The sequence below is a fragment of the Sphaeramia orbicularis genome, chromosome 4, assembly GCF_902148855.1.
Source record: "Sphaeramia orbicularis chromosome 4, fSphaOr1.1, whole genome shotgun sequence".
Taxonomy (NCBI): Eukaryota; Metazoa; Chordata; class Actinopteri; order Kurtiformes; family Apogonidae; genus Sphaeramia; species Sphaeramia orbicularis.
Genome location: NC_043960.1, coordinates 32,617,271 through 32,644,131, shown reverse-complemented (window position 1 = coordinate 32,644,131; position 26,861 = coordinate 32,617,271). Strand labels below are relative to the sequence as shown.

Below are 26,861 nucleotides of genomic sequence, written 5' to 3'. Positions count from 1 at the left end.
ATATACAGGCAAGGAGCAGATGAAGTTTTTTGTCCTCTCTTAAAAATGTTCCTTAAATAAAATATAGCACATGCTAAAACCAGGAGATTTGTGATATCACATGCCAAACATGTGATATTTTCAGGCTCTCAAATGTGAAAAATGGGTCAATTTCTTTTAGTAAATTAGATAATTTGGGCATTTGGATTCTTGGAAACAACAAAAAAGATATGTTGGCTTTGGTTGTGTTTTGAAGGGCATTTTTTGTTGTGACCAAAATGACCAAGCCTGCACTGCTATTATCACAACTCAGAAAATAACCTTCACCTGAGATCTGCATTTTTGCAGCAGTTTGTCTGTCATCGCAGTCTTCGTTGAACTAGCTGTGTTAGGTCTAGTTTAATTAACAATGCGGAGCCAGTAGTGTTATGCCTTGGCTTTCATTAGATTCTACTTTCCCCTGTGTGAGTTGGCAAATGGCTGAGAATGTTTTTAATTGAGCCGATGTGAGAAAGGTCTTGGAGACGGCCCGAGGGTATTGGGGGAGCCAGGGCACATTCCTCTTCTCTCTTTAAACTAGATACTCACCGACTGATAGAGAGACCCCACTCTGCCAGACGGAGGCTTTCAAGCACTGATAGCACTGCCTCAGGCTGGGGTTGGGGATTTCACCAGCACACGTTAGGTTCATTTGGCTTTTTGATGCAACCAGAGCCCTCTATATACATAAAAAAGCTCCTCTTCTAAGGCTGAGTCACAGTGGATGTTGTATGCAAGGAGACATTTTTTTCCAATCTAAAGAATTCCACTCCCTTCCTCTTAACCCTTCCCCTGCCCAGTTTTGTTTCCTGGATAGAAAATTGCGGTCATATTTTGGATGTTGTCTCACTTGAACGTTTTGAAGTTTCTCAGTTAGGCACTAAGAGTTTTCAAGTACTAACAGATGTGGTTAGTCCATCTCTCTTATTTAAGGGGAAACCCCTCTTAATTCAAGCTGCCAGTTTTAGTGGATATATGTTCTCTGTGTTTAATTCTGCCTCTTAAAAAGAAAATGCATGTCTCATGATGTGTTCACACAGGCCTCGATGCGGAGCTCTTCTATGTTCGAGATGATGTGGTGAATCATTACGCTCTCTCTTTCACGCTGCCTGTGCCCAGCGAGACCAACAGCCTTCACTTCTCATGGCACTCAAAGGCAAAGGTAATACTTATGCATCACAAAGCTAACCGTAACCTAGTCTGCATATGTGAATGTGTTTACTACATTTGTTTATCATTTTTTCCTTTTAGGTTGACTACCGTCTCGGCTTCCAAGTGGAGAACCCGCTTGCCATGAACCCACCACAGAGCAACATCTCCAGTCAGGGAGAGGTCCCCCGCATCCCCTCTGGTTTGTCAATTTAAGCCTCTCGCTGTGTCATGTCATCCTAGGGCCTTCAGTGTCAGGCTTTTACCAGGGTTCTAATGCATTCTGGAAACAGATGACCAATATTCCAGTCATGGAAAACATGTGGGAAAGGAGAGAAAAAGTAAAACTTTTGTGCCGTCCGGGAAAATGGTTCCAACATCCTTCTATTTTCCTGTAACTGAATGTGATTTCAGCTGTCTTTTAGAGCTCCTGTTCAAATACACAAATGATAGTTTATTGACATGAGTACAGTGAATACGATGCTCTTTTATGTTGTGGAAATGCTGTGAATACATTCCACATTCATTTCACAAAAGCCACCACCTCAGGAACCTTTCCAGGAATTTTGAAAAACCTCTTCACAGTTACACCAAAATCACATGGATATAAAACTTTCACTGAGAAAAGTTCCTGGTGGGGGGTAGAACTTTTCAGATTTCCTGGAATTCTTGGGGGGTGGGACTATGCGCTGAAGAACGCTGTTTTGGTGGAACGCATTTGCAGCAGAACACACTTGCGTTCACCCAGTATAACCAGTGTGAGGTGGCAAACTTGTTTGTTCTATTTCTACAAGCTTCAGTTTGTTTGTGTTTTGATTATTTGGATTTAAAATTATAAAGAAACAAGATTGTTTGGATTATTCTATAGCATATGAAGATTAAGAAACACTTACATAGTACTGATAAAGTTATGTACTGAAATGTAATAATGTAATGACTGTCAGCCATGATCTGTTCTGATCATATGCACCGGAGGAAGCTCAGAGTTTCTCTAAATCTAACATAACATGTGTCTTTGTGCAGTTTTTCGAGTGGACCTCTTTTGTTCCGGTAAGATAGATGGAGAGGCTGTAGTGACTGTGCAGCTCAATCTGACCATCCATGCCAACAACTACACAGTCCTTAACTTCAAGAGGAGGAAAATGTGCTACAAAAGTGAGTAACCAAAGCAGGTGGAGTTAGTTACATTAATAATGGCTTCCTTTGAGGCTTCAGTCGAACTGCAGCATCATTAATGTCACTTCCCCCTGTATATTAGCCTTCTAAAAGATACTTTGCAGAATGTGGATTTAGTAGTTAATTTGAGGTCTCTGTAGAGTTTATGTCGCTTATGTGAAGGGCTTTGCATTTTATCCTCAGTTCTGTGCTATTTTCCATCTGTCTGAAGATAATTGCATATGGCCAAGAGGCTTCTTGCCATATGCCCTCTGGAAACAAATGTATCCCTGTTTTATTTTCAGCAGAAGTGATGATAATGAATATTTTCTGTTTGCCTGAGTGGTTCTGAGAATGTGAGCTGAGTGATCGTACTGTACCTGCAGCTCCTTTTATTGACGATACCTGCATTGCAGCAGAGACTGAACTGAGTGCTTGTGTTTCTGTAATTATGCTGTGACTTGCAGTGATTTTTGGCTGGTACCAGCTGGAGAAAAGTCGATTTTTGCTGACTGGTCAAACACAGGCCACTGCTTTTTATCTTTTACTTCCGTGTATTTTATTTGTGGATGTAGGAATGTCAGAATAAAGCTAAGGCAGACAATGCAACAAAAAGACAGTATTACAATATTTTTAATCACGAACCACAGTTTTAATTGTGATCTTTGTTCCTAGTTTCGAGACATATGTACTGTAATGCAGACTAGCACAGTTACAAAAGAAAACATTATTAAATGAGAACTATTTCATGAATGTTATTTAGATAATAAGTAATCCTGATATCAAATAAACCGTCATAATTTGAGTTAATACAGAGTTGGAACTGGTAGTGTTATTAGACTTCTGCCCTGCAATCCTCTTTCCACACTTAATATAAAGACAGGGGATGACAGGATTGGAAAATAGGTGTACCTTTATTTGTTATTTTGCACTTTTACAGTCTGCATTGGCATTGTTTGCATGTCAGGAAAGGCGAAAGATGAAGTAATTTGTCCAGTCAGGAGCTGTATATTACGATATGCAGCTCTGTTTTTTGACATATAGCAGATCTATGTTATTAGAAGTTATTATGAAGTTATGATCTGAAATTTTTCAAGCTGACACAATTTTTACACCGATCACATAAGACACATTGCCCACCTGAAGGCTAGACACTATTTGGACTAAGAACAGGATTTTTGTTATTACCCGTTGATTGTTGTGAGAACAGAGTTGTTCTTGTCATGATTCACACACAGCCCTTGATCCATAATTTTTCTTTTCTTTCACATTTGTAGAGATTTATCACAGACCCTGAGGTTATTTGATTAAAATGTAGTTGTCTCAAAAATATTTTTTCCTTAAGTGTTAATGAATTGTTTCTCCATCCCTGACAGTAATAGCTGTGTTTTGCCTTGTTTCTTCCTTTGTGAACAGAAATAGATATCGAGTCGAACCGTCCTACTCTTCCAAATAACACTCTGCCACAGCCTGACTGTAAGTACTGCTACCATTCTACTTGCATTCATCTGTTTTCAGAGTTTGTATCAGCCTAATAAAAAGGAGGTTCATTTGTGGATTAGTCCTCAGAAGTCTGTATAGACGGTGCACAGCTGGCAAACTTTACAGAATCAAAAAGAAAGAATCCACAGCCAGTAAAAGAGGATTCATTCTCCTGTGGAAACACTCTCCGTCATCCCCCACCCCTTGAGGAGTGGGTGTCCTCTTCCACTGGGATTTATTCACGCTCTTTGTGAGCCCACTGCCCCAGTAACAAAGTGCCATTAGTGGGCTGTATGCATTCTGCTTGGGTAGGCCCGAGGAACCTGGGGCCCTCCGAGGCTTTTATACTGTAGAGGTGATGAGAAAAGCTCTCAGACAGTGGGTCCTGAGCAAAGCCTCGACCACTCCAAGTCTCCATTAACCCTGAGTGAAGCCCTCTGTGCTCTATGGTGTTTCACTCCCACTCTCCCATTTACTGTCTCTTTACTACTCAGCCCTGTCATTCTCTGCGTATCTGACAACTATCTTATATGTAAGGACTGAAAACTGCGTACCATGGGCCAGCTGTGTACTTAAAATGTGCTTAAGACATGTAATGATATTGATTCACTAAGTAATATTGTTACATATGGAAGGTCATTCCAGCTAACTTACATTCCCAGGGTCATTTTAAGTGATGTATAGAGAGCATTGTTAGAGTTTTGAGATTGTCTTAATATTATTTAGTCTTTCAGTTGGGATTTGTGATAAATAGCTGCAAATTAGTTTTATTTATGTAGTGAAAACCACATATAGTGATCATGGTTGCAATGATTACAGATGATAGACTTTCCATAGGCTTTTTCTACTTAACAAATTAGACAGGTAGCAATTAGACCAATGCTATGATCATATCATATTATGTTTGTGGTTTGTTTGTTAACTACATCAGTCAGGCAGAGAACACGTGTCATTTGTAATTTGGTGTTGGTGATATCAGAAATTCCCACTGTTACAACAGCCTATATACGTGTAGAAACTGGTGCTTGGGTACTATATTTGGTATGTTGTGTTTTTATTAACATGCGTCTGGTTTTCATCAGTAGATGTGACTACACCCACCACCTCCACCCAGGTGTTTTATATCAGTGTGAGCGTCTGCTGCATCGTCATTTTCCTCGTTGCCATCATCCTGGCCATCTTGCACCTGCACAGCATGAAGAGGGTGGAGATGGAGGACAGGTACGTTCTGTTTTCTTTCACCTTTTGAAAGTTACATTTGTGTTTTCTGCAGAGTTTTGCGCTCAAAACTCCTCAAAATAGGTCATCTCCACAGAGCATTATATCAAGTTCAAACACGCTCTTTAGCTTTCCTCTTCAGTTCCTGTAATCTTTACTCCAAATGGCTCAAGGCAGCTACACAAGTTATCAAATATCACTGTGAAATAAGAGCAACACATCCTTTTCTTGTTATCGATTTAGAGCGATCGTACATCATAAAAGTTGTCATTTAAAACTGTACAATGATAGGCTTAGTTACATAAAACACTCATTTGCTGTATGTTACCACGGAAGTGAGATAATCTGACATTTGCCGTAAATGTGACTGTTCTTCTTCGTCTTTCAGTGTGAGTGACAGTGGGAGCTCGCAGGGCCTGTCTCAGCCGTCCACTCAAACCACGCAGTACCTAAGGGCTGACACTCCAAATAACGCAACGCCTGTCACCAGTAAGACATTTTACTCCTTTTCACTAACATGACACTAACCAAATGCATCAGTTTTACCAGTCGGCACAATGGTACATCAGTTATTGTTTTATTTAATTGTAAACGTTTCTGCGCTCCAAGTACTTTGACTCTGATCCAGTCGACTCTTTTCCCTTCTCACTCTGGCATTTCCAGATCTGCATGTTTCTCTAAATGTGATAATGGACTGTGAATGACCTAATGAGCTAAACTGGTATCATAAGATTGTAATGGCGAAGTGTTCTTGTGACCTGTTGAAGCCTGAGCTAAATAATGCAGCTGTTGAGCAGAGAGAAAAGCACAACTGAGCATTTATATCCCAAGTAGCACAAACCAGCCTACATTAGATTAACGCAAATATAGAACAAGTGGGAAAAACTGAATATACAGCAACACAGTTACAGCAGTAGTCTAATGGTGTTAGAGAGTTCTCACATCTGTCTTTTTGTTCCTGCAAAGTGTGATCTTAAATTAGCCTCAGATCCAGCGCTTTTCCTCCAGTTCAGGTCTATGTAGTTGTTTTTAGGTGGCAATGTGATTGCTTACCCAGCCCTTGTTCTTTCTTGGCTGGCACCCACTGTAATTATGGGTAAGCCTGTACTGTATTAGTCAAAAGTGGAAATAATCTGGCATGCCTTGTAAGGAAAACTTTGCCCCGAGCGATCTCTGGTTATCAAAGTGAGGACGACTGTAAATACAAGGGTAAGTAAGTTGATCAAATGACTCTCCTCCTCCTGTAACCTTATAGGCCGTTCAGCCTTTTCCTGTTGTAAAAATATTATAGACTGTTTTCTGTATATATTCCTTTTTTGTATCAGCAATAAAAGGGTTTCATACGTCATGTTGGCATTTGACCATAATATGATTTAGCTTTATAACATTGTTAAAAGATGCTTTTTTTTTTTTTTTTTTCATTTTACAAAGCAGTGTTGCACATTTAAGCACCTCTATACACACTCGGAGAGCAGGGTAAATTAAATAACTAAATTAAAAACTTGGAGGTCATAATATTTGATGTTCCCTGCCCTCTTTGGCCATGAAGTGGGACTGAATCACCAATGGTAGTTGCACTAGTGTTGCTGAAGACGGACAGTCCTCACATTGCTGAGCACCAAAGCATGTTTAATTTCGGCGCAGACATAAAGATCATTTTTAAGTCTCTCGATTGTGTCTACCTCAGCTTAAATCAGGAAAGCTTTGTCATGTACAACAGAGGATTTACATTCATTCTGCAGGTCCATGAAATGTCTAAAATCAGCAATTGATAGGATTTGGTCGGAGTCTGATTTTCCTTCATATCCTTTATACTTCTTTGCTAGGATGCATGTGAAATAGGCATTAAATTACATTCATACTGGACTTAAATTGAACTTGTTGAAACTTGCCAAAACCATTTACATATAGAGTGAACTCTCCAGTTCTCTGCTGCACCTAAAAACGAATATTTCTTTTAAATTTGTGGGCCAAGTTATACAGTTTTTGTCTTGGACACTTACTGTTTTGCATTGTAACAGCTCCTGTCTTTTGACTGCTCATGAATATCATAACATCTGTTTTACTAATGGTTACATTGCTTGCAGCTATTACATAAAAATGAAACCAATCACTGAATGTTGAATAAAACATTAATACATCTGTAAACATGATGTCTACTTTCATCAGATTTTCATTTGTAGTGGTGTCGAAACAATAGCTCCCATTATCCCACACTGCTTCACAACTACTTTATGTATAATCATGTATTTCATTATTGTTAGATTGAAACACTGTATTGACATTTAAAGCTCAATAAAGATGAAACTCCAGTGCATGTTTTTGTCAAATGACTTTGTGATATGAAACAAAGGCTATTATTATTAGATTCATTGTAACAGTATGAAAATGGTTTAGAACTGGCCTCTGGTTTATACATTGTAATTATATGACACAGTGAAACAATCATTTAGCGGGATAATAAAAGAAACTGAAAAATGTGTGTATGTGAGAACATGTTTATAGTTAATTGAGCTGATTAAAACACTTACTGTTCGTTTTGCCTAATCTGTACTGCTCAGGTTGCTTTTTTGTCAACCTGGGTGCAATTTAACATTGTAGGAACTTGACTATTTAGTTTCAGCTTTTGTCCAGTAAAATATATTTTTACAGATATAAGACTGAAAAAGAAAACCTGAAACCTTGACAAAGTGGAAGTACATGCACACAATAAAAGGCACACTCCAGCCTGTAATGCACCCTTTGTTTACAGTAACTTAAATGAGTTCAAGAGCCAGAGATATTCATCTTCTCAGGACTGTCACAAGATTAGGCCCAAACTTTTGTCTAATCACATCTTTACAAAACAATGACTCCTTTGACTTGGCTCTCTTTATGAAAGAATGGTGGCATTATTAAATCTGTGTCCGTACTGTATGTGCCTTGTTGTCAGTGTGGTCTGTTGTTGCCCTCTTGTGGATACAGCCCATATCTCACTTCCTGTTTGTTCAACCCACATGCCTTTTTGTATGTCTGCATCGCTGAATGTGATTATTTTCACCGCCATGCACCCATTTTTACACCCAACTTCCAATGGGCACGTTTACCCAACTTGCAAGCATGCCTGATGGATGTTAACAGTCCATCCATTCACTCGGGTCATGTTGTAATTTGAGTGAACCCCCGTTTAAATCACTTCTTTCTTTTCTCACTCTCTCCCACCTTCCCTTTCTTCACCCACCCCCACCCCCTCTTCTTCTCCTCTTGTCATCAGACAATCACCCTGGTTCTGCACCCATACTCCAGCTTGCTGCCTCCTCCTTCCAAAATCCCGGTGCTCCCCCCCATGAAACCAAAAGTAAGTCCTGGTCTGTTTCCGAGAGGTGGCACTTGTTGACACCACAAGAATGAAGATTTGCACTTAAACTATGCTTCATCTATGCATAAGATAGATAAATAATCGATGTAGCTGCATTTTAAACATAATTTTTAACCTGTAAACAATATGTTTGACTTCTTACAGATTCAGTGAGTAAAGCTGCACTTTCTATGAGTTTTTTGTTTCATTTGTTTTTTAGATCTCCATTAGCTGTTGTTAGACTTCATATAGTGACTGTTTTGATACTTAAAATCCTGCCTCATGCATATCACCCGCTTTATACTAACCTTTCTGTCATTTTATTTTTCATCTTTTTTATTTTATTCATCTTTATGAATGGTTTTAAATAAAATTGACTAAAACGTTACAATAAGCATGTAAAATAAAGTGCAAATAATGTATTATGTAATTCCAATGTGGATTAATTTTCATGGTTAAAAGAAGTATTGTTTTTGTAATATTTTTTGTTGTCAAAATTTGGCTTAAACCCTTTAAAGGCCTAAACAGCTACTCATGACCAAAACCATCTACTGATCTAAAATATTGAATAACTTCAGAACCACTGATCGTATCAATGCATTTCAATAGCCTGAACAAAAAAGATATGACCCATTTGGACATTCAGAGGCTCTGTATGGAACATGGAAACACAATCATGTACTGCAACATTGATTGATCAAGAAAACCCATGTAGTTTGACTAATGGCAGTGGTTGTTTTTTCAGTATTGTACGTTCAGTTAATAATATATTTTTGCTGCAAAAAGTCACTTTTTCGACAGCTTTCTCTGTTTTAGTATAATAAGCTTTGAGTTTACTGTGACCTTATGTAAACATTAACATAACTGGCAAACTAAGTATTAGAAAATAGCTCATTTTCACTGACATGCAAACTCCAGGAGAATATTATACTAAATGGTGGTAAATCACTTTTGAAATGGTAGATGTCGGGAAGTAGTAGTTCTAGGTCTTTAAGGGTTAAAACAAATGGCACTGATGTGTAAAAAGGGAATTAACTCAAAATCATCAACATATCAACTAAAACAAATCAAGACGGTCTGTTTTCCAGTCAACTTTTGTACATGTTGTCACACTGACCTCTACAGGTCGAACATTGAATTACTTTTTATAGTGGGATTTGGAGCCGTTGTTAGGTGTGAAGTGCAAAAATGAAACCTAAAGGAACCATTGAATATTGTTCTGTTGTATAGTTAACTTCTCTACAATATTTCAATCTTTATGCACAGATATTTCATGATTGTCTCAATTCTCATCATATAGGTCTGAAAAGACAAGCACCTGTACAATCCCCAACATCTTCTTATTTAATGTAAGAAGATGTTGGCGGCTACCTTTAGGTTCAAGGCTCTGTGTCAAAGTGTAGCTCTAATCACCTGAAGTGGTCATTGGTTCCACTGTAAAGGGTTAGAGAAGTGTTTTTATGAGATATGTATGGGACCTACCTGAAATACTGTAAGCCAGATTTTTTGGCTTTAGCAGAAAGTTTATTGTGGTTTTTGTTTACAGCCTTGTTACCATCTATATTGAAGTGGCCAAATTTGCATCACAGTGTGTGTACAGGCCAAACAGATGTTGTATAGTGATGTATTTCCACTATTATTACTGTATATGCCAGCCATGTACCATCAGCGAGAGGAAATGACCCAAAAATGTACACATCTTCAAGTGGTTTGGATTTTGTAAAGTTGTCGTAAGAGCGTAGCATAGTAGGCTGTAGTGCCAGCAGCTTTTATTCAAGTACTTTTTGGACCATTTCTGATTACTTGTAAAGCACATTGTGTTAAGAATTTTGGAAATGTGTGCTTGATGTTGAGACAAACATGACAAAAGATTGTAAAAACTATATAATACTTCTATTTGCTGACCTCTAGGGGGCAGCATTGATCCATCTATTGTTTGTATTATGCAGCACCACCATCCTACAGGAGGGTTTTTCAACTTTAAATCAAAGTGAAGATCATGCTTAAGGCTTTAACTGTGATTTCATGTCTTCTCTTTACATATAATATTTTATATCAACTTTCATAGCCCAAAACTCCAACTACATCACCAAATATCAGATTAAATGTGTGCTCAAGGTGAACTTACTCAGTCTGAACTTGGTGTATTTGCCATTGTGTCTTCTCATCCTATGATCTATAGTCTGTCAAAAGAAACATATACAAATGAGCAAATCTTTTTAGTAGCAGTGAGCTGCAAACACAGGAGGTTAGATTTGGTTCTCTCTCATCACTGACATGTTGTGTACACATGGAGCGTGTTGATATAAAGGAGTCGAGTTCACACTGTTTGGTCATACACCGTGGGGAACTCATCCGACCTCGCTACGCTAGCAGCTAATACGTACATAGGGAGGTTATGTAATGGAAGTGCAGTAATATAGGACTTCATATGAAGCCATGTTGATGTAACATATGGGGGTAGTGTACTGTACATGACGTTTCACCATATTTCTTGTAATCACTGGAATTCTTTGAATTCATGCTTATGTTTTGTGTGTCAATAAGAAACAAGGCTCAGTCAAAGAAGAAGTGGTTCTTGGCTCATGTTAAGCCTTCTTAAATGACCCGTCAGTCAGTTCAGAAGTGTTTCACTGACATGGGGATCATGTGTGCCTTTAAAACATGTCTGTATTTGTCCCCCCTCGCAGGCTATCCATCTCTGCGCATTGAGAAGAATGACCTGAGGAGTGTAACGCTGATTGAAGCCAAAGCCAAAGTGAAAGACATTGCCATCTCAAGAGAGAGAGTAACATTACGAGATGTGCTTCATGAAGGTATTTCTGTCATTTTCTTAAACTTGTTCTTTCTCCCCGAGTCTTCAGTCATCTTTATATTTAGCCAAAGAGCACTATCTCAAGAATGCCATGAAAACACACATTCACCTGATCAGTGGGTGCCTCTTCAAAGGTGCTGATCACAGATGGTGTCACTGTGTGTTTATGTTTCCTCATCCTCCTTTTGTTCAAGGATCCAGGGAGTGTGTATGAGATGTGCATTTGAACAGCAAGTGGACCGATGGTGGGGGGGGGCAGCTATAATCTTTCTGAGGTTGAAAATTAAAAAAGAATGGTGGATTTGAATCCCAGCCCAGAATCTTTGTTGCATGTCATCCCTTCTCTTTTCTGCCTCTCCTGTCTCTGTATACTGTCGTGAACATCACATCAGATATATTTTGTCCATTTTGTCATCCTCTAAAGTGATTTAAACATCCACTGTAACAGAAAAATAAACTATTCACAGATTAAAAGATGTCCAAAAAGAAAAAACTAATCTGACAGAAAGGGTCAAAAAGAAATACAATGGAAACAAAGAGCAACAAAAAACAAAACTACTTAAGTAACACATACTATTAACAAAAGGAAAAGCAAATTAAAGTGGAAAACATGCACATGCACCACACAGATTTGAGCATTATGTTAGAAGATGATTGGAATTATATTTATGTAATATTTGCAAATAGACATGATGTAATTAATATTTAGGTACAGTTCTCAAGTTATTAACTCCAACCATAGCTGGAGTCATCATGAATGAAAATGCAACCTGTAATCTATTAATTGTGAATGTGTTTCTTCAGTCATTGTTTACCAGCGGTGTTTTATTTTATGTAAAATGAGTTTTGTTTTGTTATTTTGGACAAAGAAAACATTTCTAAACAAGAAAAGCACTCGGAGAGCGCAGACCTCCGCCAAGACAGATCTGCCACCCCCCCAATCACCACCAAAATGTAATAATTTTTTCCTCATGCCAGTATCAACATTTCCTGAAAATTTCATGAAAGTCCGTCCATAATTTTTTGAGTTATCTTGCTAACAAACAAACATGCGCGCACACACGCGAATACACAAAGCAAAGCGATCACAATACCTCCTGGCGGAGGTAATAATGTTAAGTACCAAAATTCAAGTAGACAAGAAATAGATTCTCTGTCATTCATAAAACAGAAACAAATAAAGAGGTTTTTTTATTTGGCCTTATCATTGAGACATAATACAAAATTCTTGTAGTTACACTTAGTAGAACCCTATTAGACTCTCTTGAATTCTGGCAAATCATGATATTCTGTTTAAAAAAAAAAAAACAATGTATGCATAAAAAAGCACATCTTGTTAGTTCTTTGTGTTGGCTCACACAGCCACGAAGCACCAGAATGGTATCTCTGAACAAATTTCACAGATCAGTCTCAACTTTTTCTCTGTTATTGAGTGAATGTGGTTAAAGGAGCATGAAGAAAATGTTTGTGTGATTCCTCTGTGATATATAAATAAAACAGTAATTTATCATTAATAATAGAATCTAGGGTATTACCTCAGGGGTTTCTGCACTGAGGCTGCAACATGCTCAAATGGAGAAGATGTGTTTTTGTCATATTTTTACAGTGGAAGAGTGGAACTAGTAAATTCATAAATATATACCTATGAATTTAGTATTACAAAAAAATGAACAAACTACTGTATTTGAAAAGTCTGTACATTGTTTTTTCCTAATTGAGAATTGTTGATTCTTGTCATCATATTCCACAATACACAATCAAAACACACACTGTATATTTTCAGTAGCTTAATGAATGTACGTGAACTTCTTTTTTTCTTTGTGTTTGAGATGGAAAGAAGAGAGGACAACCTGTGAACACAATCGCTGCCTTTTCCTGCAAACTCTTCAGCATGCCTCATCAGATCAGTGTTAGTTTGACAACATGCCGTGAACCTAAAATAGCAAATGTTTATTCCTGCCGAGGCGTGTTAAACATTGACATGAAGAGCCTCAGAACTTTGAGTTTCTCTCAGCTCTCAGTCTGGCTCAAAGTCAAAGATTAAACAGAACTATCTGGGCTTCAGTTTTGGCTCCGTCAGTCTCCCTCACTTGGAGATGCCGGGTGCTTTTGGAGACGATTCAGCATCGTCATGCAGTGATGGAACTGAACAAGACCGTGCTTCACTTTCTGGAGATTTGCCCACGCTGGGGTTTAGTGCGAGTGATGTAATAGTTACCCAAGGCTGAATACAAGTCAGTGGAAGAGAAATGTGTGGTCGCTCTTTGTTTGAAATGCCACTTAAAGGCCTCTCATTCAGGCATTTTGGACAGTGCTTCTGTCTAGAAAGTTAATATGAACATTTAGTAGGAAGCTCTTTTGTTCAAAGAATTATTTAGCTCACACATTTTTTTGGTTACAGTGCTAGACTGTATAAGAGAAGTGGACATAGCAACAGTGATGTCACTTGTTGGTTTGTGGACTACCATGCTGAAGCCTTAAGCCTGGTGTTTTGGTTATTGCCCTCTGTTTTTTAAGCCATTAGTGAATGCATTTCGATACATGGGTGGAGCTGTGGAGGAGTGACACTGCTGAAATGTTATATTAAATGCCTCCAAGTAATTACTACTACTTCCTAATTGTTAACACAAACCGCTGTGTTCAATAACAGGAATGTCAACTTCACATATCATTAGCCTCATAGTATAATTGCCTAAGCCATATTTTTGGCCAAATTGTGATATCTGTTTAACTTACTTACTAACACTGTTGCTTCATTTTGTATCATTAACTATGCTCTAAATAAATATGACATAAGCAATTATGCTATGAGGCAAATTATGTAAAAATGCACTAGTTAGAGCTACCATCTTATAGGCATCTTGCTCACTATATGATGCAGTACTAAGTGAAAGCTAACATTGGCTGAGGTACACTCCTGCAGTATTCCGGCTCACTGGAGGTACTCTGACAGAACAAGGCAGAATATTTACATCACACAGTTGCAGCGGTGGCAGGGTTGTCATTCCTTCCTTCCACTATTTGTGTGTAATCACTTTGAATTTCCTTATCGGTACATGAAAGAACAACCTCTGAGCTGCAACTACACCCTTACAATGTCAGGTTTTGACAAAAGACACATTTTTTTATGTGCTCTTTTGGTTATTACCTCGCCCCCTGAAGGGGAGGCAAAGGTTATTGTCTTTGTTTGTTAACACTCTAGCAGAAAAACTATTGGTTGAATATATACCAAATTGGGCTTATAGATTTCCTGTGACCCAGAAGAGATCTGATTACATTTAGGGAAAAGTAAATCGAAGTTCAAATTTTTTTTTATCAATTACTAAGATCTTTTTTTTCTCCCATTTACTTTTAATGGGTGAAATTTCAAATGTCTATAAAAACATCAATATTCTTTCAATTTACTTTAAACTTGGCACATATATAGAGGTAATTGATATGCTGACATCACCACACGCATAGACATGATGACATCAGCTGGACTCATGCCAGAATAAGTTACAATACGTGTGAGGGGCGGGGTTTGTTGTGCCTGGCACCATTTGTTTTAATATCATGAAGCACTTTCGCATGTGCACATGTTCCACCAAAACATCTTCTCTTCTGGCACTATTTTGCCATTGCAGCATTTCATCTTGGATAACTTATACCTCTGTTCAAGAATGTTTGTGGATGGTGCCAGACCTACGTACAGCACCGACACAGGCCTGACAGTATGTGGAGTCCAGCTATGCAAGACAATTTAGGCTTAACATGACACTTCATTAACTTCAGTTCATGAAAAAAATCTTCTGTTGGTGCACTTGTTAGTTTAACTTCTTAGCTAAATATAGAATAGAATTGTCTGTCAGGACAAATATCCTGGGTGGTGGGTGGTGCAGTGGATAGCACTCGTACCTCACAGCAAGAAAGTCCTGGGTTCAATTCCAGCACCAGTTGATGGGGGTGTGACCTTTCTGTGTAGAGTTTGCATGTTCTCCCCATGTCTGCGTGGGTTCTCTCCGGGACTCTGGCTTCCTCCCACCATCCAAAGACATGCACTGATAGGTTAATCGGTTAATCTAAATTACCCATAGGCAATGTGAGAGTGATTGTTTGTCTCTATATGTCAGTCCTGCAATGAACTGGTGACATGTCCAGAGTGTACCCCACCTTCGCATATAAGTAGCTGGGACAGGCTCCAGTGACCCCCATGACCCTAGTGAGGATAAAGCAGGTTCAGAAAAAAAAAAATGAATGAAAAATATCCTTTTCATTGAATGAGCAAAAGAAAAATGAGCTATTGATCACCTCCTATCCAACAGATATCTATACCTTCTATCAGGGACCAAAGGACCACCAGTATACTCATTAGAGGGTCCAAATGATGAAACCAGAAAAACTCCTGGAAAGGAATCACCTTAGTTTTTTGGATGAGAGCCAGTTGGAACTAGTATATTTGGAGCCATCGGCGGCGGCAGCCGTCAGTGGTATCACACCAAAAGATATTTCCACTTGGCTTCAGTTTCACACTGCGGTTTCCCTATCGTTATTATCACAAAAGGTCCCATTGAATCCCTCATCTGTAATTACCCTAATAGCTGGCTCTTTGCACTTGGCTGTGTTTATCTGAAGATGCATCTATCAATAGAAGCAAGACTTGTCATGGTTGTCAACAGGACGATATGACAACACTAACCGGTTTGTAGTCTGTGGGCTGTGTGTTTGTATGTAGTACTTAGTTAATTAAGTATTTTTTTTAATTGGACAGATTTTTGTATTTTTATTTTGTCGACTGCTCTCTGTAAGACAAACTGCCCCTCTGGAACATTTTACTGGACCACTCCACATTCAGCATGTCACAGGTTCTGTCGCTCGGTTAACACTCGGCTGTATCTTATGTCTACCACTATCTTTTTTTATTTGCCATTCAAGTTTTAGGTGTTCACATACAATACTATACAGTACTCTCTAAAAATGATAGAATAACAACAAAAACACACACAATTTTTTTTTATATACATATGTGTGTGTGTGTGTGTGTGTGTGTGTGTGTGTGTGTGTGTGTGTGTGTGTATGTATGTATATTAATAAACAAAAACGATGAAATAAGTCCCCAAACATCAGTCCCATGAAAAACTGATTTTTTTTTTTTTTTTTTTTTTTTTTCTGACATTTACTAGCTATTATAGTTGTGGTTTGGGCTTCATCTAAGTATTATTGTGACTTGTATTTTAATTTCATCTTAATTGGTTTGTTTACAAAGTGCCAGAACAAACATAAAATAGATTTTAATTCATCTTTAATGGAATTTGAAAGTCGAAGTATAAAGTATGAATTATATATGTTTTCCTTATCAGCTAAAAATAAAGCAAATCCTCTGATTTTTAGAAGCTGTACCTTGTGAACAATGTCATGTGTAATAAAAAATCATGTAACCTCTATTATGCAACTTTTACTGTTATTCTGTCTTATCTTTTGTTTAATTAAGCACTATGTTAAAATCATTACATATTTATTTATTCATTTGTCATGATTTGTTTGAGCAATATCTGAGAATTTCCTTCAGACTGAATGAACTGTTGTTGCTTTTGCGCAAGAAAATGACAAAAACAATTGATCACCAAAACAGCTGCCAAAGTTCTTTCAATGAACCATTGGATTAATTAACTAATCGTTGCTGCTACTCTGACCTTTTTTAAGAAGATGCTCTTGTTCGTTCTTACAAGTGGCCACAAATGATAAATAATCATTAAAACCCAAGCTGTAATGTCAAAGTAACAACATGAACAGGCCTAGTCTCTGAGAGTTGAACTGGGATCCGACCTGGGCTCTGGGTTTGGGGGAGAACGTGTCCAGACAGGCTCAGTGGAGAAGGTGAAGGCAGGAGGGAGACAGTCAAACACTAACCCTGTTGTTATGGCTCGTCTGCTCTCCTGTTGAAACACATGGCCTACTTGGCCCTGGGGCTCTGATTTTCGTTTTAGTTTACGTTGATGGTTTATGTTCTTAAATGGCATTTTACCTCCTGGAGCAACAGGATGACAGTTTAGACAAAGGGGATGACGAACATACTTATTGGCCTTTCCACATCACATGTACTTCTGAATCACTCTGAGTGATCAAAGCTCCAGTGAATCGTTCTTCTTTTGGTTCTTGTCAGTGAAACTGCTGCCCAAAATGTGTCATCCCCTGATGGGACAAAGCATTTTCAGGAGAAGCCTGTCCACCTCTGTCCACAGAGCAGCCAGGCGTGAATGAGCAGACATTTCAGGTCTTTTCTCCTTCCTGCCCTTTTCTTTAAACATAAATTGTGGCTTTTCTTTTACAGGCACATTTGGCCGTATCTTCCACGGCGTGCTGCTGGATGAGAAGGACCCCAGTAAAGAAAAGCAGGTCTTTGTGAAGACCGTGAAAGGTATGCATAGTAGAACACTGAATGCACTGAACAAAAATATCATAAGTGTTTTTGTTTTTTTATATTATGTGAAATAAAAACCGTTGCATTCAGTGAAACCAGATTTTCATTAAAGTAAATGAGAATATTTCCAACCATCATCAATATCAATGTTCATTCCAGCCAGATAAAGTATTTTATACAATAACATAATACAAGTCAAAAAGCCGTAGCTGGTTTTAGTTTTTGTCTCTAATGAACCACTGGCCTGCATCACACAGATGTTTTAGACTCTTCCTTTTCCTTCTCGGCCAATTTGTCAAAGCGTTTAACATTTGCTTTTACAGCATCATACATGGTGTTTTGTTCCTGTTTGTCATCCAACATTGAATTTTAAGTTTGCGTCTTGTAATTAACATATGTATAATTAATTCAGTGCATAGCAGCCTCCTCATCAGTCCCCATATTCACACACACGATGTATAATGATTTACAGAATCTGTTTTCATTGCCACATTGATACACCAAGTTTTTATATCTCCCAGGTGAAAGACTTCTTTTTTTTTTTTTTAACCACATTATAGTTATGTGTGATATTCTTATTTTCCATAGAGGAACTTTGTTTTGCATTTACTCCAAAATGTGAACAAGACTCAGATCTAACTAATAGTTAAGTGGTTTAGTTCTGGGCAGTCTTAAGTAGATGTCATTTGTGTTGAATTCTGCATAAATCAAGACTTCTTTCAAACTTTTTTTTGAGGAACAGTTCAAACAGTTATATTTTACAGGCAAATTTTAGTTACAGTGCTAAAATAATGTAATGTGTAAAAAAATAAGTGTGTATTTAGCACTAACACTTCAGTAAGGCTCAGGACAAATAGCTTTAACTAAACAATTTACCTCTTGCTTCATATATTTCTTGCTAGTTAAAGCACTTTCTGAAACATTTCTTGTTTCCTGTCAAACCGGCAATACCACTAAGTCTGAGCCACCATGAACATTTAACCAAATATTTTGATCATTGTTGGTAGTTTCTTTCCGATGGCTTCAGCAGATGGCCACACATGGTCTCTTTCCGGTAAATGACAATACAAATCTGACAGTTAATGAATTACCAGTGTTACTCATAGTGCATAATTTGCACAGCAGTGAAATTAGTCCCTTTTGTTCGAGTGTCAGGTTCTTTGTTAGCGGCATGTGTCGGCTTTCTCTGCCAGTTGCCTTTTGACCTCTCCATTCTCTTCTGTTTACTCAGGGAGGGGTGGATACCATTCAGTGAACAATATCTTCATGCCAGTCTCGGCTGCATTAAACTCTTTACTTCCTTCTCATGAACTTTTTGGGAAGTGAACAATACTCCTTTCCATAAGTAGCAGACGATGGCAAGGCTGCACACGCAGATTAAAAAAAGTGGACCTTTGTGGCAAAAGTTAGTTTCCTCTGAAGTTTTCCACTGTGGACAGACTGTTCTGTGCCAGGAAACAAAAAACCTCAAATGCTACATGTGGCCACAGAGTCAGTAGATTGTATCCTGACCTTCTCTAAGGTTAATGTGAACCAGGCATGTTGTCATTTCTTTCTAGTTTTCAGGTTATACATGGTTTACATGAGTTTCTGATTTTGCAGATCATGCATCTGAAGTGCAGGTGACCATGATGTTGACTGAAAGCTGCAAGCTCCGTGGACTTCATCATAGGTAAGAGAGAGGGTTCAGGTGTGTTTGGATGACATTTGCAATTTTTAGATAAAAATGTTAAGCTGCATGAGTCAAAATCATGGGGAAAACCACCAGAATGTGATAATACACGCCTTCCTTCTGCAGATTTCTCCTCTTGTTCCTGGTAGAAAGACTAAATAGAAATATAGCCCAAGTTTCAGTGTTAGTAGAGTCTTGTCTGAGAAGATCTAAACACAACTGTCAGTCATACCCTACATATCTGAAAACACATACGAGCACCTGAATCTACCCCATCACAAGGTAGAATTTCTACACCTAAAAAACACAGATTCTTGGTTGCTGTCAGATGATTTGATTTACAATTTACTGAGAGGTAATAATGGAAATTTTGCCCAACATTATTTAGCTAAAGAGCCATCAAATATGGCTTTAACTTGTGTAAATACAGTAATTTAAACTTGAAAAAAGAAAAGAAAATGTCTCATACTTTCAACCATGTTCAATACTGAAATTCTGTTGTTGCTGATTTTAAGGCACAAATAAAAAATTACTTATTATATACATAATTTTTTTTTTTTTTTTGTCAAGTGTGTTGACAAAAAAGGAAAATATACATTTGTCGTAAGATAAGTCATTAGATATTTCAGCTAATACTCCACCAGCTAATATATTTAACCAGCAACAAGAGCAAGGATTTGGATAATATCCCAGTAGTGGTTCTCAATAATTGCTAAAATTTGGGACATTTTCAGTTTTCAGTTGCTGGACTTTTTCCCTTAATACAAGACAATTTGGTTGATATTGAGCTTCTTTTAGGTAGGACTGTTTACTTCACATATTATTATTAACGTATAAATGAAGAAAAATCAAATACAACAAATACACAACTTCAACAATTTGAAACTCTGATATTAATATTATGTCTTTGATCAGCTGACCATCATCACACTTTGAGATCTCATTATTAACTCCTACACTGGTCACAGACGTGTGTTTACCCGACCATCACAGCTGTCCATTAATGCAGTGGTTTCTGCTCTTAACATAACAGTAAATATTCAGGTTTTGTCCAAACCTCACATTGTGTAGTCTGTCAGAGCCGTTTCTCATGAAAGAAATCCACATGTTGACACAAAGAGCAAATAAAGCAACAGCATGAGCGTCAGTGAATAGAAACAAGTGGAAATTTCTGATAAAAACTGATACTGGACAGAACAGACTTTTCTCAAAATTTTCTTTATGTGGCTGAAATTGTCGTCACATCAGCCCACTCCTTCCCCTTTCCTCCTTTTGAGGCATATGTTTAGTGTTACATCTTATTTACGTTCTCATACTTCCTGTTCCATGATTTGGAAATCTTTCTCTCTCTCTCCCCCACTCTTCAGAAATTTGTTACCCATAAGTCATGTGTGTACGGAGGACGGGGAGAAGCCCATGGTGCTGCTACCTTTCATGGCTTGGGGGAATCTCAAGCTGTTCCTGCGGCAGTGCAAGCTGGCTGAGGCCAACAACCCACAGGTGAGGTTTCACTTCAACATCCACCTGGAGTAGCTTAAAACCATTAGGATAAAAGCCCCAATCCAAGCTGTGCATGCTGTACACTGCAGTGAGACATTTATTAAAATAAACACCTCACACTGGATGAACCGTCTACTCCTCTGTGGAAGTCTGAAAGACCTTGTGTGTTTGCAGCAATCAACACCTACCTGTAACTACTGTTTACACTGTTATTAGAAGGGCTGTTGATATAGCCGTGAATCCTGCGCTCAGGGCATGGATTTTTATTCACTATGTAAAGACAATCAAGCTTTTGTACATGTTAACCCCAGGGAGTCTTTGATGTACTTGGCAAAGCCACAGTGCAGATCCAACCAGTCAATCAGCTCCAAAATACAGATGTAGCAAACACTTTGGGATCACAAGATGAAGCTTGCCATTTTACAGTAATCAACAACACCTTTGTGAAGCTTCAGGTAATGCAGCAGCACCTTACTTCTCAGAAGGCACATTTTTATACTCCTGGCACTTGTGGGAGACAAAGACATAGTCATTAAATTGTGCTGTTGCAATAAACATCCAGCTATAAATCAGAGATGTATCAGTATGTGGGATATAAAGCTCTCTGGAAAACACTCCAGAAGCACAACACTTCAGTACCACAGTGGCATTCGCTCTCAAAGGGAACATCTGGTTTTAACGCTGCATAGATGTCGACCTTTTCCACAGTTGTCATTTTTCACTCACAGCTGAGTGTTCAAGGTTAGGCCTACCAGACACTAGGAGATGGAGACTGCAAGTAAAATAGATATATAGATAAATGGATGGACAGACATACTTTATTTATCCCAAACTGGGAAAATACAGAAATTTAAAATTAAATTCTCTCAAGATTTACAGGAGTGACTGATTGATACAAGATAGATTCATTTGGAGTTTTGTTAGACTCTTCAGTAAGAAACAGTCAGTGGTACCTAAACTCCTTCTTTATGTCACTATAAGGAAGTCACTATATTTTGAAACACTGGGGGATTATTTCCCGTCATAGTGACAACAGATGTTCTATTCTTCAAAAACTGCAGCTCTCTCTGCAAATGAGACAAACTGCTGTCAGATTAATTTCTGTAACACAAAATAGCCAGAAGAAAGACAGAATGTTATGATAAGATAAGACATTGGTAATTTAACAAGAAAAGCTTAACAGCGCTGTGCTCTAGATTCACTGAACAACTCATGATTTACTTTAACATTTTGTGGTCGTTCTGAGCTGAATTTCACAACATTTGTATGAGCTAATTAAATGTCATGGCTGGCAAAAATGGGCTAGATCACCAGATTTGAGGATTTGACAGACAGTTCTGAGTAGGTTCCACATTCATCAGTCTTCTGGGCTCTTTATCTGTATAAATCAAGAGGAAATGTCAAAATACTGTAGATATCACTAATTATTAAAATGACCAAACCAAGACTGCCAATATGACTTATCTGCAAACACAGCACACATCAGTGGTGAAACTGTTGTAATATTTCTGCTGTATTTTATTTATATCAGTTTTCTATTTGCAGTGGAACCTGTTTGGTGCTTTGCATCTGTTGGTTATTTACAACTTTCAACTCAGTGACCATCAGTATTTTCATGAGCCAAGACTAACAGACTAACATGACCATTGTAATTATGTGATATTAAACAGGTCTGATGTTTTTGGACTGAGTTTTACAACCACTTGACACCAACTGATCCAGATGGCAGGAACATTGGAAATTTATCAGAAAGAGTACGAACCCTTCAAAAGTGATTTGGTCTGTGGCCAGTTCCACTCTACAGCCTGACTGTTGTACTAGCTACATCGCTGTTATGCACAAGTTGTTGATTTATAATGTCCTTATCTCTGTTCATTTGCTGCCAAGACTTTGTTTTTGTATGTTGTAAAGGTTTAATTAATTTAACTGTATCACATTTAATGCCAGATAAGATTAAGCAGACAAAAAGACATCCATTTGGTGTTTCACAGTGATATATGGCTCCTCCGCATCAGGAAGTCTCTTGTCTCTTAAGCCCCACAGGATGTTTTCATATTGTATGGAAACCAGTCAGGGGTCTTTTAGGTTTTCCTCAGACACACAATTGTCTGCAAACCTTCAGTGGCAACAAACACAAAGAAACATTTTCTTTAAAGTCAGACTCAGATGAAAATGTTACCGCTGTATTTCCGTACATTTCCAATGATAGACCTAAAGTTTGTGTGTAAGTAGGTGGGGTGTAACTCCCTTCTTTGACCTTAAGTTGACCATGTCCCCATGCGGAGGAAATATTTGACACAAAAGACCAATTCCAACACAGTAAAGTCACGTCATCTGTGGTCTCCAGCCTTCACTCCTTCCGTTTTGTTTTTCCCGTTGCTGCCTCTTATACAGACATTGTCTCTCTCTCCCTCATTTCCTTCAGGCGATCTCTCAACAGGACCTAGTTTACATGGCCATACAGATTGCATGTGGAATGAGCTACCTGGCTCGCAGGGAGGTCATACACAAAGACCTCGCCGCCAGGAACTGTGTGTAAGTGTCCCTGACCCTGCCCAGAGTTGCCGTCAGTGTTCTTCCAGGTGATTTGGTGTGGAATTTAATCACAGAATAAAGACGTAGTTCTCTCTTTTCCACTGCGACAGCATTGACGACAACATGCAGGTGAAGATCACAGACAATGCCCTCGCTCGAGACCTGTTTCCCATGGATTACCACTGTCTGGGGGATAATGAGAACCGGCCTGTTCGCTGGATGGCCCTGGAGAGCCTGCTCAACAACGACTTTTCTAGTGCTAGTGATGTGGTAAGAACTGTAGTAAAATAGAACACACAGGTTATCACTACTCAAAGGACTGTATCAGTAAATCACTGAATTAATATAGAATCAACACAAATAAAAACACAAATACATATATTTATTTAAGTCTTTTTAACTGTGAACATAGATTCTCTGCTGCAAACTACAGGATTACTATAAAACCAGAAAGGCCATCCAGAGTGCCTTCCCAGTCACGTTTAACATCTGCTCCAACAGAAATAACAAAACCAGATGTATGTGTATAATTTCAGAAATTAGGCAATAATTATATTTATATGCATGTACAGGTAATACAAATAATACACAAAGCAGTGTGTGTATCCAGATTTTTAAAACATGGATAAACCTGCAAAAAATAAGTGATTGACTCATTTCACATGGTCAATAGACATGTTTGTTTTTTATTTCTGTGTATCAAATATTACATCATGAATGCAGTGGATGGAGAAATCAGGAAAAGCTCTGTGAACTTACCCTTTTCCATCCTGTAAAATATTAAGAATAAACTAACCGTACACCATACAAACAAAATAGAATAGAGTAGAATTTTCAGCTTGCCCAGAAAAAAACAGCACTTAGGATATCATGGGTTAATAGCCCACGGGTCCCCTTCAGTGATGACCCTTGATCTGAACAGCTTAATTTAAAAACTAAAAACAGACCAACCAAGGAGGGGGAGAGCCACCCTTTTCCAGACTTTGCTGAGCATATGCAGCTCTCAAAAACAGTGCTGTAAACATTAGCTCTGTGTCTCTATGACAGAAAACATAAATCTCTTCTAACTCTAAATAAAAATGAGTCCGCTCCTAAAAAGAGGTACACTATTCTTACCATTTTAACTAATCAACTAATTGATTATTCATGTAAATCTGTATTTGTGACACTATTATTAGTATCAATGGGGACTGCTCATCACCGGTCATAGGTCAACCTCCAAATCCATCACAAAAATAACCACATTATTTTTGACTGCACTCATTTTTTCACTGTGAGCAGCAAAACTGAAGCATCGTTGTCCAAGGTGATGCAGGAAGTAACACCAGTTTTATGTGAGTCATTTTTAGACATTTTGATGAGATGTCACAGGTCAGGGAGGAGTAGCTGGAGCTCCATGACTTCTTCCTGTGTCAGGATAGCAGAGGGGGTGCGGCAGAGACAGTCGGGAAGCTCAGCAGATCTGTAGAGACGGAGCTCAGACACCAGCCAGACATGCCCCCTCCCCTCTGCATTCCTCTTATGGTCACAGTTTTTCAGGGCAATCACCCCCTCATGCTTCTTCGCTGCATTTACAGTTAACAGAGAGACCTGGCATCAGAATTTAGGGGAAGTCCAGACAAGTACCTGTGGCTGTGGAACATCTTCAGAGCATCATAAATCCATACTGTTGTGTCAGCGGCCGAGTACCCTTAGAGTCAGACAGTGGCATGTTTAGGCCTTGTTGGGAATGTTGGCAGTGGCCTGGGTCCATGTAGGAACAGGGTGGGTTACTGCAGAACACGCTTTTCCTTGAGGAGCCTTTCCCTCCATTCTCAATCACTCCCTTCCCTTCCTTTAAAGGCCACATGTCAACCCACTGAAGGTTAAGACACTAACACAGACAGCTGCTTTTTCCACAGACAATATTGTTGTGTTACTCCTCATGTTGTAGTATTGAAAAACATGTAGAATTTGTCATTATTTTGTTACTCATTATTGGGAGGAATCACCGCCCAGTTTCATTTTAGACAAGGGTTTTGTGTAACTCCTTGCATGACTCAAGTAGCTGCATCGTCAATGACTACTTCAGCGCTTATCTTGTACTGTTTTGCAGTGTGACGTTAGATATGGTTTAACACTTTCAGTGCCATGGGCTGATTAAATCGGCTTTACGAAAACAACCTTTAAAGTGCCATGGGCCGATCAGATCGGCTTTGGAGAACACGCCACATTTGTGTACAAACAAACCATCCACCCCCATTTCTTTCTCACATTTCGATGACGTTCTTTCTGTGTCCCCCTTTTGAGACCAAGCAGATGGGAATTTGAGGTCACGCGACCGAGTAATATTTTTATATCTTTTTAATGTTTCTTATTCTCCGGTGTTTCATCAGAGGGAGCCCTCCATGCCGGGGGGCGGCTGTGGACTCCGGGGGCTGTGGCGCCTTCTCTCACTGGGGTCCGCTCCTTTCTGGTGGGTGGGGGTCCCAGTTGGCCCTCTCCCACTAGTTGGGATGCGGGGCTGTGTTGCTGGTGCCTGGTGCCGGGGTCGGCGGCTGCCTCCTGGTGCGGATGGCTCCCTGAGACAGCGCCTCCTAAACTGATGTTTTACTTTTACTTGTACATTTTTGTTCTGGTCTACCCGTGCTCAGTCAGTCTTCTTAAGTATGTGTGAGCTTGTGGGTTTGCATGTATATGTGTGTGTGTGTGTGTGTGTGTGTGTGTGTGTGCGGGTGAGTGGGTGGGTGTGGGTGGGGGGCGGTACTGATTTTTAAACTGATATGTAAAGCACTTTGTGCTACAGTTTTTAATGTATGAAAAGTGCTATATAAATAAAGATTATTATTATTATTATTATTAATTATGCAAATTACGATCAATAATGAATCGGCTGCGTCCGGTGCGTTTTGAATCTAATTAGCAATCGGTCGGATGTTACTGAGCGGTTTCCTGCAGGATTCTTCAAATATTATAAAAACGACGCGAAATACTGAAAAACGGCCAAATTCTGTGGCACTTTTAAGGCTTATTAGCCCCTTAACTGTCTGGCACTTAAAGAGTTAATAATCACAGTAACACTCATGACCACAAAAAGGGAAATGCTTCTTCTGCTTGTTTCCTCCTGGGAGGTCAGAGTGAAAGGTCAGCACAACAACACATAGAGGGCGGACCCTCCCTCCCCAAACATAACTGTTTGCATTCACTCTTATAACAAATCTTTCAGCGACGATTTACATTCGGTATAAATTTTTCAGCGTTATTTCCTCACATTGTTCCTGTGGAAACATTTTGCATTTTAGTGCCAGTGGGCATCGCTGTTTTTCCGCTCTCCACACAGAAAATGCGGTTGTGTTTATTCTGTTTAATACCACATGAATGGCAGCCTCTCAAGCTGATCATGTGCAGGATTCAGTGCATGTGTAAGTGTTGGTAAACTCTGCTTGGTGTTGATTATGTGTTCTGGTTTCCACAGTGGGCCTTTGGTGTGACGCTGTGGGAGCTGATGACTCTGGGTCAGACACCTTACGTCGACATCGACCCCTTTGAGATGTCCGCCTACCTGAAGGACGGATACAGAATAGCACAACCCATCAACTGC

The 26,861-nt window shown here is 38.9% G+C and overlaps 1 protein-coding gene across 3 annotated transcripts in view; it reads left to right on the top strand.

Annotated features, from left to right (window-relative positions):
- ryk (receptor like tyrosine kinase) overlaps nt 1-26,861 on the top strand; it is a 52,092-nt gene that overhangs the window by 18,439 nt on the left and 6,792 nt on the right. The window contains exons 2-15 of one of the 3 annotated variants that reach the window (XM_030132790.1): nt 1,059-1,180; nt 1,270-1,369; nt 2,191-2,322; nt 3,739-3,798; nt 4,890-5,025; nt 5,411-5,511; nt 8,276-8,359; nt 11,050-11,175; nt 17,485-17,571; nt 19,177-19,246; nt 20,614-20,746; nt 23,172-23,281; nt 23,392-23,551; nt 26,736-26,861. The exon at nt 26,736-26,861 is cut by the window's right edge and continues 11 nt beyond it. In XM_030132790.1, the coding sequence (XP_029988650.1) occupies nt 1,059-1,180; nt 1,270-1,369; nt 2,191-2,322; nt 3,739-3,798; nt 4,890-5,025; nt 5,411-5,511; nt 8,276-8,359; nt 11,050-11,175; nt 17,485-17,571; nt 19,177-19,246; nt 20,614-20,746; nt 23,172-23,281; nt 23,392-23,551; nt 26,736-26,861 (1,547 nt within the window). Of the gene's footprint in view, nt 1-1,058; nt 1,181-1,269; nt 1,370-2,190; nt 2,323-3,738; nt 3,799-4,886; nt 5,026-5,410; nt 5,512-8,275; nt 8,360-11,049; nt 11,176-17,484; nt 17,572-19,176; nt 19,247-20,613; nt 20,747-23,171; nt 23,282-23,391; nt 23,552-26,735 lie in introns of all 3 variants that reach the window. The other 2 variants (XM_030132789.1, XM_030132791.1) reach the window with 2 other exon arrangements.